General features: G+C 36.6%; 1 protein-coding gene across 3 annotated transcripts in view; it reads left to right on the top strand.

Annotated features, from left to right (window-relative positions):
• Window positions 1–15,731, top strand: part of IPO11 (importin 11) — a 192,386-nt gene that overhangs the window by 158,709 nt on the left and 17,946 nt on the right. For all 3 annotated transcript variants that reach the window (XM_054578401.1, XM_054578402.1, XM_054578403.1), the window contains one exon: window positions 11,094–11,189. In XM_054578401.1, the coding sequence (XP_054434376.1) occupies window positions 11,094–11,189 (96 nt within the window). The remainder of the gene's footprint in view (window positions 1–11,093; window positions 11,190–15,731) is intronic.

Consider the following 15,731-nt stretch of genomic DNA (forward strand, 5'->3'; position numbering starts at 1 on the left):
TTGTCCCAGCAGGCCTGTTACATTGGAAGGGGTGGAGCCTTAGGTATTCACCAGGACCGGCCAACCCTGGCCTCTGTGTTGTGACTCTCTATGTGGGGGAGGGGTCTGAGAGGGAATGATGCTGCTTCCTTGGCTTTCAGCAGGCTTTTTGCACTTAACCTGCTACCCACAAGCAAATTGGGCCCTTCTGGTGCTGATTCCCAGGTGGGTGGATTTGTGTACTTTTTAGAACCCTGTGGGTCTCTCCAACAAAGTCTCCTCTATGTGGCTGGGAGTTTATCCTGCTTCCATAACCCCCACAGATTTTTACAGCCAGAGATTTTGAGGCTTTCTTTTCCCACCCTGGAACCCTGGGTTGTGTGGTCTGTCTCACTCCCCAGCTGTTCCTCCTGGTTTATCCACAGGTGAATGCTGGACCGCCCAGACTGCCAGCTGCAGCCTTGCCACGCATCCTCTCTGCCCCTTCTACCTGTCTGGATGAATGTTTCTTCTTAACTCCTTGATTGTTGGACTTCCTTACAGTTCGATTTTCTGGCATTTCTGGTTATTTTTTGTTTTTAAATTTGTTGTCCTTTTTTTAGTTATGCAAGGAGGTGGCATGTATCTACCTGTGCCTCCACCTTGGCCAGATCTGGAACATCTGATTTGCAGCCAGTTGGTCAGAAGCTCAGGTGGTAACCTGGGCTTGGGACGGTCATCTGAAGTAGACAGTGGTGGAGGCAGTCTTGTGGGACTTAGCCCTTAACCCATGGGAGCTGACACTGTCTCCAGGTAATATTAGAATTGAGTTAAATTGTAGGATACCCCACTGGTGTCACAGAATTGCTTGCTGTGGGGAACCCCCGTATACACATTTGGTGACCAGAAGTAAAGTATCCTGTGTGAGTAGTAAGGAGATGCACAGAAGGGAAACATAGTAGGGGATAACAGAACATGGTTTTTCCCTACTCAAGAAGAATCTGAGTTTTTTCCCATTATAGGATCATACTCACTTGTTTTATTCTTACTCTAAACACAACTAACCAAGGAAACTCAGGCAATAGACTTTCTAGCAGATGGAATTCCACAGTGAAAGCCATGAGGCTAGAAATTGTCAAAAAGAAGGTCGGTACAGCTGGAGAGGAGTATGAAAAATGAGATGTTGTCAGAGGCAGGCAGAAACCAGGTCAAACAGGGCTGAGTAAACTATGATTAGGAGTTTGAATTTTTAAGTGTAATGGGAAGTTACCGCAAGGTTAAATTCTTGCTTTAAAGCAAGGGAGACCTGATAAGACCTCAGAAAAGAGCACTCTGATGTGCTCTGTAGGGAATGAATTAGAAGAAGACAGGAGTAGAAGTGTCCCTATTTGGGAGGTTGGGCAGTAGTAGTACAAACTAGAGTCAGATTTGACTTGGCGCACAGTGTCCATTATAGAGATATAGAAAAGCAGAAATTCAGAGAGAAATGTGACAATGTAATGATGAATTGGATGTTGGAAGAGTACATGAAAAGAAAGGTCAAGACTGAATGCCAGGTTTCTGGCTTGAGTCACTGGATAGATAGGATTGCTATTTATTCAGATAAGGACAACTGGAAAAGAGCCTGGTTTTGATTTTGTTTTGATTTGGTTTCTCTGTTTTTCTTGGGGAGGCACGCAAAAGTTTGGTGTTAGATATCTTAAGTTTGAGTTGTTTGTGAGACTGCCAAGAATGGATGAGAAGGATACAGAGGAACGTGGGGTTTCCCGACTCAGAGAGAGGTCCTTGTGTGTGCTAGCAGTGTTGAGGTGGAATTTGGCATTGAGCCTGCACAAGGCAGGTTTATAATATTTTCTCTATAAGAAAAATATATGTAAGGTATTTTGGTCAGCTTGAATTCATTATACGTCTAGAGCTATAACAAAATAGATTTCTGTTGTATTAAATTGTTAGTGTAATTTCATATACATATTCTAAAGTAACGTAAAACATTCTAGAGAGATTTTTCTCATTTCATGATAGTTGTATTCAAATGCTTCATATAAATTTTTGACATTAGTGTGCTTATCATTAACAAAGTCTCCTTTCAGTCATATAACACTGTTTTCCAAAGCACATTATTTTCATTTTGGTCTGAACTTTATGACATACAACACTTTCAGGAGCTTAACTCCAAGCCACAAGAACCCCGTCATATAACTTGACTAGCGTCAGCACAGTCAGCTTTTAAAGAATTGTCCTAAAGGTAGATATTAATGATTACTTTGTAATTATTTATTGCATAGCTTTGTTTTCAACAATGTCCAACATATACAGTGGTGAGGTCATACCGCAACCTCATAGTTACCAGGTCTTTAGTAAATTCTTTTATATTCCCTTTTACAAAACAAGAACCAATCTGTCAAGTGACTTCTGTAATCATCCAAAACAAGCATTGATTGGGTTTTTTTCAGCCAAATGTGTTTTCAAATAGTTCTGTACCAGTCATTGATCATATCCTTTTTTTAGTGGAAACTTAGTATGTCTTCATTGGGCAGTGTTTAAAGCACATAAATAGCAGTTTCTTCTCATAGATCATTGCGGTTATTTTTTATTGTCCTAGTAATGGCTTTTTTTCCCCCTTATGTATGTAAACTCAAAAAAAAAGTTATTTAATGAAATGGTTTATAATATAAAAGCCTTTGTAAAGATCATTGTTGGGTGTAAAAAATTCAAGTTTTATTTTAAAATAACAGGGAGCTTCCACTATGAAGTTTTTTTTATTCCATTTCCTTGCTCGTATTTTTCAGGGGAGCTAGATTTATTACTAAACTTTTCAATGACCATGCAGAGAATCGCCACGTAGAAAGGATATATGTTTCCACTCAAGTGACAGAAGTATTTGCAGCCTTGGTCTTGGAACATATCTAGAAGGGGGGCAAACAAGCTAATTTTAGTGTAAATGTCACTACTTTGCAGCCTCTGATGTACTAGAAATCTCTAGTAGACTGATAAATCAAATTTTGCTATTTCCTTTCATGAAACTGTTACTCTTTGCTACATCCTGGTAAACAATATAAGCAGAAAAGTATAGCTAAGAGATTATTTTATTTGGTTGTGGCTTTTAGTGCGTAAAATCTTTATTTTCTTAAATTACCCTAATATGACCGCCTGTATTTGAGATAGAACAATATGAAAGTAACTTCAAATATTAAGTGTGATGTAGAAATAGTAGAATTATTGTCCAGTTAGGTCTGAGGAAATTTTAAAGTGCTTTATGTTTTTCTTGGGCCTGCAACAATGAAAAACTCATCAATTTTATATCATGAAACTGTTCAAAAAAGGTAACTGAAAATTTTGTCTGTTTTCTGTGTGCCTTTTCTTCTCCAGCGGAATGACAATGTGATATAAAAATGTGAATCCATCATAGAAAAGTGATTTAAGGCATATGCTCTCTGATGATGGATCAGTTATATAAAAAATGAAAATGTAAAATGCTCACTAGAAAAATAATACAAATAATTGGAAAAGAAGAAAGAAGCTAGAATTCCCATTCAACCTAATGTTTACTATTTAGGCTAACCAAATGAGTATTAGAATTTTTTTTCATTTATTTGTGCTCTTGGGGATTAAATTCTTTATCTTCCTAAAGGCATTTTGTCTTCTGAACACCCGAGGTTGGGTTCATAATGATACAAAAGGACAAATAATTTTAAGCCTGCATGTTTTTTAACTTCGATGAATAAACACAAGAAAGATGGATTGATTTTTTTAAGTACATATTTTCTTTTAAAACAAAGAAAAATCACTTTGCATAAAGTTTCTGCAATTCATATACTTTACAGATACTTTTACACCCTCAGAAAATGCCTTAACATATACTTTTAGGAACTGAGTCAAGATTAGGAACTGTAATTTTATTTGTGCTCATTTGACTGAAAAGTTTACTGAAAACTATGTGGAATTGTTTTAAACGATCAATTGGTCTTTGTTTACTGAGTACAGTTTTCCATGTTTTCATCTATTTATTTAATGTTTGTATATGTGTAACGTCACATCACATACTTGAAAACACATAATTGAAAAACAAAACTAGCACATCTTTGAAAAGGCCTGTCTTATTTGTTTAGTCTATTTGTAACTTGTGTCTGTGTGAATAAATATATTGTCCAAGTCTGTAAAATAAGAAAAGGAAATGAGTTTGTGGCAAGTAAAAAGAAAGAAAAAATGTTCTGCTTACTAATACTTTTTCCTCTTCAGTTTTACTTTCATTCTCCTCTTTTATTGTTGGTGTTAAGCTCTCCTTGCATTTTCTCAAATGACTGTTTCAGAAATAGAATTCCAACACAGCTACCTTCTGTTCCATTTTCTGCCTCGTGTTTAGTGTAGAGTAATAAATTGTAATACAGTACCCACAACTTAGCTATCCATGCTTGTAATTGAAAATGAAGTAAAAATATTTTGAAAAGAAAATGAGTGAGGGCAGTTCTCAAGCTTTGGGGGTCATTAACTCCTGTGATTATTTACTGAGTGCTCACATTATACATAAGAAAAATATAAACATAATCTACAGGCTCTGCCTTAAGTTACTTATAACCTTAGGGAGAGCTAGGCATAAAAAATTAAAGGGCATTAGGTAGGAAAAGGTGGTATAAAAGATGCCATGTGAGTTGCATGCCAAATGAATAGTGCAGAGGTTTTATGCTACTGGAAATTGAAAGGACAGTGCTCAACTACAGTGGGTTCAAGAGTGGACAGGGAAGTCTTCACTGAGAAAGTGAGAAAGTGTGAGTTAAGGTGAATGGAACATGGAGGAAGAACAGTGGAGGAACAGATAGGGATTAAGCAGATTTGGGAGTCAGGAACTTAACTGCTTGAAAGCAGTGAAAGGAAGAGCACCTTTGGAGAGGTGTGTTCAACAGAAATTGCTGACACTCTTGATAACCCTTAAAAGTTCTTAAATTAAGGAGAAAGAATGAAATTTAAGTGACTGGAAAAGAAAGCATCCATTTGCGTACTTGAAGCCCTCTGTAAGAAGAAAACAGAATCAGGTGGATCTCATTTAGCATTGTGAAATGAAAATAAGTTTACATCAAAATTGGGGCTTCTTTAGGAGGAGCATCTAACGCAATCAATGAAATATGAGTTTACTAGAAAATTCTAAGACCTTAGAGAGGATGTAGAATGATCACAGCCCTAGGGGCCGGGGATGAGAAATAGAATTTTTCAGTGCTTTCTCCTGGCTAGTGCAGCTCAGTGGATTGAGCTCTAGACTGTGGACAAGGGGGTCGCCGGTTCGAGTCCCTGTCAGGGCACATATCTGGGTTGCGGACTGGGTCCCCAGTAGGGGACATGAGAGATGCAGCTACACACTGATGGTTCTCTCTCTCTCTCTCTCTTCCTCCCTCCCTCCCTATCCCTGTAAAAATAAATAAATAAATAATAAAATCTTTTTAAAAAATTGTTTTTCAGTGCTTCGTTAGTACCATCCAGGTGAAAGGATACATTGGCTTTAGATGAGTGCCAGTTAGTGAGTTAGAAATACCTGTAAAACTGCAAAAAGCAGTCAACTATTCAGCATACCATAATTTGATTTAAAACAAGAAAAGAAAATCTCATTTGTTATTTAATTTCTTTGTCCTTCCTGCAGAGTTTTAGTTTATTATGAGCTCCTGAATTTGCAGCACAACTTTTCCTCTAAATCATAGAACAGGTAACATTCAAAAGTGCGACATGCTTTCCTATGTGCACACAAAATTATGTGCACTAGGCTTTAAGCTTCCTTTAGTTTCTGAGTTTCCTGAGAGTGGCCATCTATGTTATCCCCAGGGCTGACACATTTTATTGGCTCATAAAATGTTGACTAAAATGAATGAACTTGCCTATGGTGACTTTTAATCAGGAAGCAGTGGCCTGGGTAATATGACCTCTTATTCTAATAACTTCTTTCTTTATAAATTAATTGGTATCCTGGTATAACCACACCTCATATTTATTAATACTCCATGAGCCAGTCTTTTTGAAGTCTACTCGTGAGACCCCAACCAAGATGTAAAGTTTTGGCTGTCATATTCAGTAATCACTTTGTGTTTTTTTGTGTAACTCCAAAGTGTTTTGTTTTTTTAACTGTACTATAGAAGTTAAAAGGGAGTTCAGCTAACCTTTTCAGGACTCTAGATTGCCATGTTCTAGTTAATCACTTAGTCAGCTAGTACTGGTTTGAGGGGTTGAGAACTGAGTGAGACCTAAAATTACATGTTTTCTCTGGCTACCTTCACTTTTCCACATTATATCCAACACCATATTTGAATGAACGTACACGAGAAGACAATTAGAAGGTGACACACAGAGAAGAAATCTAATAAAGTATTTCTCGTAATGCCATATAAAATACTTCGGGGGGTGTTGTATTTTTTTTTTGAAAAAGGACAAGAAAACCCAGAAAGTAATAGCTAGTTTCTGCTTTTTGTATTTAAAGATAGCATATATGAAATTATCTAAGTACATGCCTTTCATTATTTCCCCTTTTTTGTCCAAACCTATTTTCATTTATTCCTCTGAGGGTTTATAGCTCTCTTTTGACCATTTCATTTTAAATGTCTAATCACATTTTAAAGCATTTTATTCAAAGAAGTTGTGTGTCTTAAAAAATAAGATTGATACATAATTTGTAAAAGACAAGGTTGAGAGTATTGTAAATAAGTGAAGCGAAAGCTTAATATTCAACACCTCATAATGAATACTGTATAAAAGGAATAGATTTTAAAACCTTCATTTTAAAATGCTACATTTACACATTTAGAGGGAACATTTTTAAAATACTTAAAAAAGGAGAAAAAGACTATGTAACTTCTTACTGCTAATTTTCTTTAAATAGTGTATTCTGTATGTCAGGAAAATAAAAGCGTTCTGTGGCTTTTTGTTATCCCTAATATATGGGGGTATTTTCCCAAACTGCTTAATGTGGTAATTGAGGTGCATCCTTTTGAGCATTTTTGAACTTGAATTTTTTTAAGATAATCATTGTATAACTTCTTCTTTTACCCATCCCAGAGTGTGGCTACTTCCTTTCCATTCTTTTCCTTCAGTCCTCCTCCTTTTCTGTATAGTATCAATTCTTCCCATTCAAAGCCAGCTTTCATGCCTTTCCACTTTGGTCCATAGTCATCCTTCCCTTTTTTCAACTTGAAGTCTGTCCCTCATCCCCTGTAGCACTTAATAGGTACTCCAGGGTGAGCATTATTTTTCCAGTCTGTTGGACTTCACACTCCCCTGCCTGCAGACTCCAGCTAGATACATCTCTGCCTCTTGTGTCCTTTTCTCTGCAGCATGTCACAGTCCAATGACGAGAATTAGTGACCTGCCAACTGACTGAGGTTGCCTCACCTCTTTCTTTATCCGCACTAGACACATCATTTGGTAGAGCTAGGAATTCAGCAGGAGGCAGAGGAGGGAAGGGGGCTGTGAACTCCAGAGATCGCATTATTTACTGAGATCTGCACACCTGAATAAGCACAGGCCAGGACAGTAGTCTCTCTTCCTGAATAGCATGGACAGGCCTAGCAGAGGTTGGAACAGTATCCTCTGGCCTGTGTCCAGTCTGCCTCTGTGAATATCATTATCCATTCTTTATTCTAATTTTTAACACCTTTTTTTTTTGTCAATCAGTCATTAATTCTATACTTTGGCTTTCAATAAATCTGACATTTCTGAACTCATTAGATTTTTTTCTCAGAACTTCTCAAGGTTTATTCTGATTCCAGCAGTGTCATCTAAACAATCCCATCACTTACGAGAAAGGGGTGAAGTTACTGCTTTTGGCAAGAATTGTGCAAAGTTTATTTTTATCTATGCTGCAGTCTCAAAGGCTCTGTCTTGTGAACAGTCATGTCTGAATTGAGGCCAAATGCTGTAGAACTGTAACATTTATTAATTCAGCATTTTGCTAATTACTTTTTTATAACTACATATAGCAAACAGATAGCTTAATACCTTTTCAGAAACGTGTATGCCTGTGCTGGTAGCACCAGCATTGATCAACATGAAAATTTGAAGTAAAACCAAAATCAAAGGAGCTGGTTGTCAACTTATATCATTTTTATCTCTTTCTAATATACTCCCTTGTAATTAACATTCACCCATATAGCAGAACATGGTCACTCTCAGGTTGCCAGATATCTGTGAGGAAAATTCATTATCAGTCTTTTAAGAAAATACACAGTAGTAAGAAGTTCCATTGATTTCTTGTGAAATTTTTTGATGATTGGGGGTGATGTGAGTAGAGAAGGCAGCTGCTGGAGTGGATTTTTCCTACATAATATTGACACAAAGCCTTATAAAGAGCCTTGGAAGCTATGTCTAGAGGGCTTTTATCTTTTTCAACTAATTGAGATCAGTGTTTGGTAGCTGTCCAGAATGCCGGTCTGTTACGCAGGAATCTAAGACCCTGCCTGCTCACCATGCTGTGATGGATTAGTGGTGAATTAGTGCAGTGAGAAAGGAAAATAGCTTTTCCTCCATGTGTTTGCTATTCCTGACTCCCGTCTTCATTTTACAGACAAGACCAACACGTAGAAAAACAAATTAACTTAACTAGGATTGCACATTAGTGTGCTGAACTTTTAGTGAGAAGTTTTGTTTTTTAAAAGTTTTATTCCAGAGTGTTTCTCAATAAAACTAATAAGGTAGACTGTATGTATGTTTCTTCAGAGACTTTTTAGTTATTATATAAAGGAAATATGGTAACATCAAGAATATATATTCCTACATTAGAGTAATATATGCAAATTAAAATGTATTAGGATACTGTCATCTGGTTATTATTTGCTCATGTGGTGATTTAGTTTTCTAAAATCTGATCATATTTGAGTATATAGACAAAGAATTATGACTTTACAAAGATGGGAATGTGTGGTCCAAAGTGATGACCTTGGGAACTACTTTACCCAACATTTTAAATATGAGTTATACATATTAATGCAATATGAGAAATGCCATATGTCCCTGATAGGGGTAAGTTTCCTGGAGACAAAACTTACAATTTATTCCATTAGTTTTAAAATCAAGTCGTACAATTTAGTGTGCCAATGGATGGATATGTACTCCCACTTTTTAAAAGTCAGGTTTATTAAGGTATATGAGGCTTGTCCAGAAAGTATCCAGCCACGTGCTGTGAAAAAAGAGACATTTATTAAAGAAGATACAAGAAACATTGCACATAGGACAATGACACCTCAGCCCCCTTCAAAGTAGGTACCTTGGTACCTCGCATAGTTCTCCCAATCACCATCAGCTGCCCTGTCATATTTCCCTGAATCTCATTGATGGTCTGAAATCTCTTCCCTTTCAAAGGTGATTTTAGTTTTGGAAAAACCAGAAGTCACAGGACACCAAATCTGGACTGTAGGGGGGCTGAGTCACCTGGGTGATTTGGTGTTTTGCCAAAAACTGCACGAGACATCATGCACAAATTGGCTGTGTTGTTGTGCTGAAGCTGCCAGCCACCAGTTGCCCATAGCTGTGGCCTTCTAAATCATCAAAATAATTTCAGTGGAGGAATGTTCAAGCTTTAATGCAAAATTTGATGCAAATTTTTTGCTCCATTCGCTCATTTTGAATGCAGCGGCCACACAGTACATGTGCTCACTCAACAGCCCCTACAAGCCCCCACTGACTAGTACAATGAAGTCATCGTTCACATACGCACATTCCATTCTACTCTCCTTGGCTACCAGTTTACATGGATGTCGCATAAACCATCTCATTATGTTAACAGTGGTTTTTTCCAAGCAGACCTGTAGTTTACATGCAGAAAAACCTCTTTTAAGCATAGAGGGGTTTTTTGGGGCGGCGGGGTGGAGAAAGGAAAAAACCCATCAATTTGTTGTTCCACTTATTTATGCATTCATTGGTTGATTCTTGTATGTGCCCTGACTGGGAATCGAACCCACAACCTTGGCATATTGGGATGATGCTCCAGCCAACTGAGCTACCTCACCAGGGCCAGCATACAGTTTGACAACTGTACACGGCTTGTAACCACCACCACACTCAAGCTATAGAATATTCCCATCACCCGAAAAAGTCCCCTTCAGTTTTTTGCATTTTTACCTTTCCAGAAAGCCACATAAATGGAGTCATGCAGTATGTAGCCTTTTGAGGATATTTTATTTCTTAGTGTAATGTTTTTGTTGCATGTATCTGTTTTGTTCCTTTTTACTTAGCTGTTTACTATTCCATTAAATAACTGGTCCATGGCTTTTTTATCCATTCACTAGTTGATATACATTGGAATCATTTGAAGTTTGGGATCTTTATGAATAAAGCTACCATAAATATTCACATACAGATCTGAAAATACTTGTTTTGGCCTTAGGTAAATAACTAGAAATTGGATTGCTTGGCTATATGGAGTGTGTTTAACTTCCTAAAATTTGCCAATGTGTATTCCAAAATGGATGTGCCATTTTTTATTCTTACCAGCAATATATGAGAGGTCCTGTGGTTTCTCATCCCTGCCAACACTTGATATTGTCAATCTTCTTAATTTTATTTTTAATTAAAATCTCTGTGGTTTTTAATTGCATTTCTAAGATAACTAATGATATAGAGCATCTTTTTAGGTACTGATATGACACACATATATTTATTCTTCAGCAAAGTGTCTCTTCAATCATTTGTCCATTTTTAAATCATCTTACTGAGTTTTCAGTTTCTTATATATTCTAGATCCAAGTCCTTTGTTAGATATATGTTTTACAAATATTTTTCCCCAGTCTATGACTTGTCTTTTGTTTTTCTTGGTATATATTTTTAAAAGAGTAGAGGTCTTTTAACATTTTTGTTAAATCTTTAACATTTTTGTATCTTTGCCTTTTTAGGTATAAAATCTGCACAAGACTATCATAATAAATTAAATGATAATAAAGCATCTCTTTCCTACCTATGCCTCTGGTATTTAAACACACTGATAATCTAGTGAAAGAGAAAATTTTACTGTTATATGCAAGATAAAATTTCTATGAGAAATATTTTGAAAGTTTCTTTTGTACTTCAGAACTAAAATTTCTTTTCATCTTCAAGAGTATAATTAGGAAAAAGAAAATACCTGTTGAAATACTCCAGTTTAACCTGCTATTGTGCTGCTTTTATTCTAGTGTTATCCAAGATAAATTCTGTGGAATTATAAACATTTCAGTGGAGGGCCTACATGATGTCATGACAGAAGATCCTGAAACAAGAACTTACAAAGAGTAGGTGGATCATTTAATTAATTGTATTTGGACAGTACGGGGGTGAGGGGGGTAATTAATTATATCCTGCATGAGTTTTGTTCACTATCACCATATAAAAACAGTATAGTAACTATTTGTTATTTTTCTTGTAATATTTATTGTTTAATCTTGAGATCAGATTTTTTTGGTTACAGTGAAATTCTCAATGGGCTTCTTTGGCCTAATTATCATTTTATGGTTTGATTTTTTTTTTTTTAATCCAAGTGTATTTTAGCATATGAATTTCTTTTTAAAGATGTTTTGAGTATACTGTTTTTTCTTTTTTTCTCTTCAAGCAGAGCTAAGTTTGGATCTCTGCCACTTCACTGCATTTTTAAATTTTTTAATTGTATTTTTTCCATTACCACTTATCCCCCTTATACCTCCTCCCCCCTCCCCCCGCAGTCACCACACTGTTGCCCAAGTCCATGAGTCCTTTTTCCTTTTTGCTAGATCCTTCCGCCCCCTCACACCACCCCCCTACCGCCGCCACAGCTGCCATCCAGCTCTCTATGAGTCTGTCTCTCTTTTGCTTGTTAGTTCAGTTTGTTCATTAGATTCCAGAATATGTTCTGTTTTTCAGATAAAAAGTTTCCCTGCCTTTCAGGCAAGTTATGGCGAAAAGGAGATGAGTCAGCATCCTGTTTTTGTATTTGCCTGTTTTAAGCATCACTGGTACCTTTAAGATATTAGAGAGTCATGTAGTACTTGACTGTTAAATCATTCTTATCATGAATGCTGATAATCTCATATCTATCTAACTATTAATCTGAAATTTTTAAAAAATCAGTTATTGTATTCTTTTAGAGTTAGTAGAATTGCCTCAACTTTCCTCTTATTACTGATGATAAAAGGCATGTAATGATAAGAGGGCTTTATGATTCTCAGACCACCTTGCGTTTTCCTCAAAAATGAATTGAGCCTGTTTTCCAGTCTATACTAAATGGGAAAGATTGCTGTTCAAATCATATTTTGCTGAAAAACATAGAAACCAGGTATATGATGTTAAATCCCATTAAATAAATATAAATAAAGTAACTTTTGAGAACATAGGAGTTCAGATGAAGTAGGAACCTCAAATTTCTATGGTTACAAACTGATTTTTGTTTTCTTTTTATAAATAACCAGAAGTGGAATTGCTGGATTGTGTAGTAATTCTATTTTTAATTTTTGAGGAACCTCCATTCTGTTTTTTCATAGTAGTTGTACCAATTTACACTTTCAGCAACAGTGTACATGGGTTCCCTTTTCTCTACATCCTCACCAACATTTGTTGTTTCTTGTTTTTTTGATAATAGCCATTCTAACAGGCATAAGGTGATAGCTCATTGCGGTTTTGATTTGCATTTCCCTGATGATTAGTGATGTTAAACATCTTTTCATATACCTGTTGATATCTGTATATCTTCAAATATCTATTTAGATCTGCCCATTTTTTAATTGGATTTTTTTTTTTTTTTTTTTGGTCCATTGAGTTGTATGAGTTCCTTACATATTTTGGATATTAACACTTGAGATACATGATTTGCAAATATTTTCTCTCACTCAGTAGGCTGCCTTTTCATTTTGTTGATGATTTTCTTTGTTGTGCAGAGGCTTTTTAGTTTGATGTTTCTGTTTGTTTACTTTTGCTTTTGTTGCCTTTGCTTTTGGAGTCAGATCCAAAAAAATCATCACCAAGACCGATGTCAAGGAATTTACCACCTACCTTTTCTTCCAGAAGTTTTATGTCTTACATTGAAGTGTTTAATCAGTTTTGACTTAATTTTTGTATATGGTGTAATATGGTGGTCCAGTTTCATTTTTTGGCATGGGTTTGTTTCTTTCTATGTTTGTATTTTAGTTAGTAGAGTTTTTATTTCATTAACCCAAAAAATATATCAGTGAAGCTTGAAATTTGTCTTACGCTTATCTTTAATGGTTTTCCTTTTTTTCCTTAAATATCTTGTTTTTATGGAAATTGGAAATGAGATTTACAACCGCTTGCCAGTATTTGTGAAGTAAAAAGGAAGAGAGGGTTTAGTCATTTTAGGATGCATAGAGGCACTAAAATTTATTTTAAAAAGACTCAAATTGTGGTTTTTATAGCTAGAAGGTGTAAAACCTACTGGCTATAAAGGAAGTCATAAATTTAGACTCCAACAGCATTTTTTTCCTCCTTCACTTGATACATTGACCCACCAGATGGTTCTTCAGAATAAAGCAGAGAATGCAAGAAAAAACCATGGTCCCTGTTTCTGACATTATCACCTGTATGTTATTCTAATTTGTATAGGTCCCAGTCACCTCAGCAGTCTCTGTTTCCCTAGTTTCCCTTTTTTGATTCATTCTTCTCCATTTCTTAAAAGCCTAATTTCTTACAGAGTAAACTTGGTGCACTACTCTATGCTATCCCTCAGTTTACATTACTGGCCTTTTCTCTTATGTCTTTAGATTTCTCAGCATTCCCTAAATGTGCCGTTCATTTTCACACATTGCTTGACTCAACATTTTTCTCACCTGGGCATGCCATGCCCTCATTCTTGCCCTGTTTGGCAAATGCCTACTTCTAAGATTCCTTCCCAGACTCTCAGAAAGAATTCATTGCATCTTCTTCTGTTCCTATATGGCACTTTTTCTATACTGTGAACATAGGAGGGGGGGCCCCAAAAAACCGGAATTATCTTCTGGAGGGCAGGCCCCTATAGCACAGGTTTCCCCCACTGGGTGAGAGCATTCTAGGAACCCACCTGTATCAGTGTACCAGCTGGTGGTGTTGTGAGAGGCTGCGTTCCACCTCAGTGAATTTTTTTTTTTGAAGACTCAGCGTGTTTCCCCATTTCGTGATGGGGATTTATGAGCATAGCTGCCCACACTGTGCTGAGTGTTCAGCAGTTTTTAACCAAAAACAGCATGAGCCCCATGCCCCACCCTCCTTATTTACCCAGTCTCACCCTGAGCGACTCTTTTTTGTCTGTTTCCATGCATGGAAAAAGTCCTCAAAGGAAAACGTTTTGCTGATGTGGAAGAGGTGAAACAAAAAATGGCAGAATCACTAAAAGGCATCAAAATCCCTGAATTCAAAAACTGTTTTGAGCAGTGGGAAAAAAAAATTCATTATGTTTATTACATCAAATGGAGCGTATTTTGAAGGTGACTGAAGTTTTAAACATGTAAGAATAAGTACAGTTTTTTATAAATAAATTCTGGTTTTAGGGGGTCCCCCCCCATACAACACATAGTTATTTGCTTTTATCTTCAATCTGTCGGACGTAGAGGACATGAGGCAGCGCATAAGAATGCTCCTTTTGACCGAAAACTATTAATGCAGGATTAAAGAAATTTTAAAAATAAACCTTGATTGGGAAACCTGGGGCATATGCATCTAAAACAGCTCTGAGCTTGCTAACTTCCAGGGTAAAAAAAGAAACATTAGGAATGAATATTTACATTTTCAAGTAGGAGGAAATAGGTGTATCAGGAGAGGGAGACTGTTTCTGGGCATGAGCACAGAAATAAGTTTTTGGTAAGTGGGGCTATGATCTGCTGACGCATATGGTGCCGTGGAAGAGGAGGATAACAGGACATATAAGGGACTGTAAAAGGATTTCCAGCGGCAAGTAGTAGAAACTATGAGTCAACTGGCTTTAACAATAAAGAGCTGTGTCTGACAACAAAACAACTGTAGTTAGGTAAGTGGCTCTAGAATTAGCTATTTGTGTCCTCACAGTATCTTCAAATACCTGGTTCTTTCTGCTCCATCTCCTGAGCACATTAACTTCACCTGTGGACTGTGTTTCCCTCATCATCACAAAGTAGCTCTTGGCATTACAATTCATTACAATGAAAGTGCGAGGCAAGTAATTTTCTCTTTTCCCTATGTCCTTTTTTTTTTTTTAAATCATTAAAGTAAACTTTTCCTAGAAGTTATTTCATCAGACTTCATGTCTACTTGGCTAGGATTTCTTAAACATGCTCCTGTTGAAAGCATCATTGACCAGGTTACTTGTGTTTATCTGATTGCGTACTGGGCCACTGGCGGTGGGGTTATGCTCTGTTGACGCATATGGTGCCATGGAAGAGGAGGATGATGGGACAAATTCAGGCAACCAAAGTGTCTGCTGTAGAGACCACTGAATAATGTTGTCAGTTCTAGTGTTATTATAACATTAGAAGTGAGTTTGTGTAGATTAAATAAAAGGTGTTATTGCAAGTACCTTTTAAACATTAATTTTAAAAGTTTCAGGTTGCATGACAGTTTTGGTTGTTTGGCAGGTTAGAGTTTCTTGTTGGGAAAGATGCTGGCATAGTGGGCTGACGTGCCAGGATCTACAAAATAAGATTTGACTCTTTAATTGGAGATTTTGTTATAGGGAGAATTTTAACTTCGGTCTTGTCAATTAAAAAAAATTCTTTTCATTTCCCACCTTCCAGAGATCCAAATGAATGCAGTTTATAGGACTGCAAAGCAAAATATTCTTCCCTGTGCACAGTTTGTAGCTGGGGGGTGGAGGTAGGGTAGAATGTGTGTGTATTCTATAT

Source organism: Pteronotus mesoamericanus, unplaced genomic scaffold (genome assembly GCF_021234165.1).
Source record: "Pteronotus mesoamericanus isolate MK-2021 breed Mesoamerican mustached bat unplaced genomic scaffold, CSHL_Meso_final contig_50, whole genome shotgun sequence".
NCBI lineage: Eukaryota > Metazoa > Chordata > Mammalia > Chiroptera > Mormoopidae > Pteronotus > Pteronotus mesoamericanus.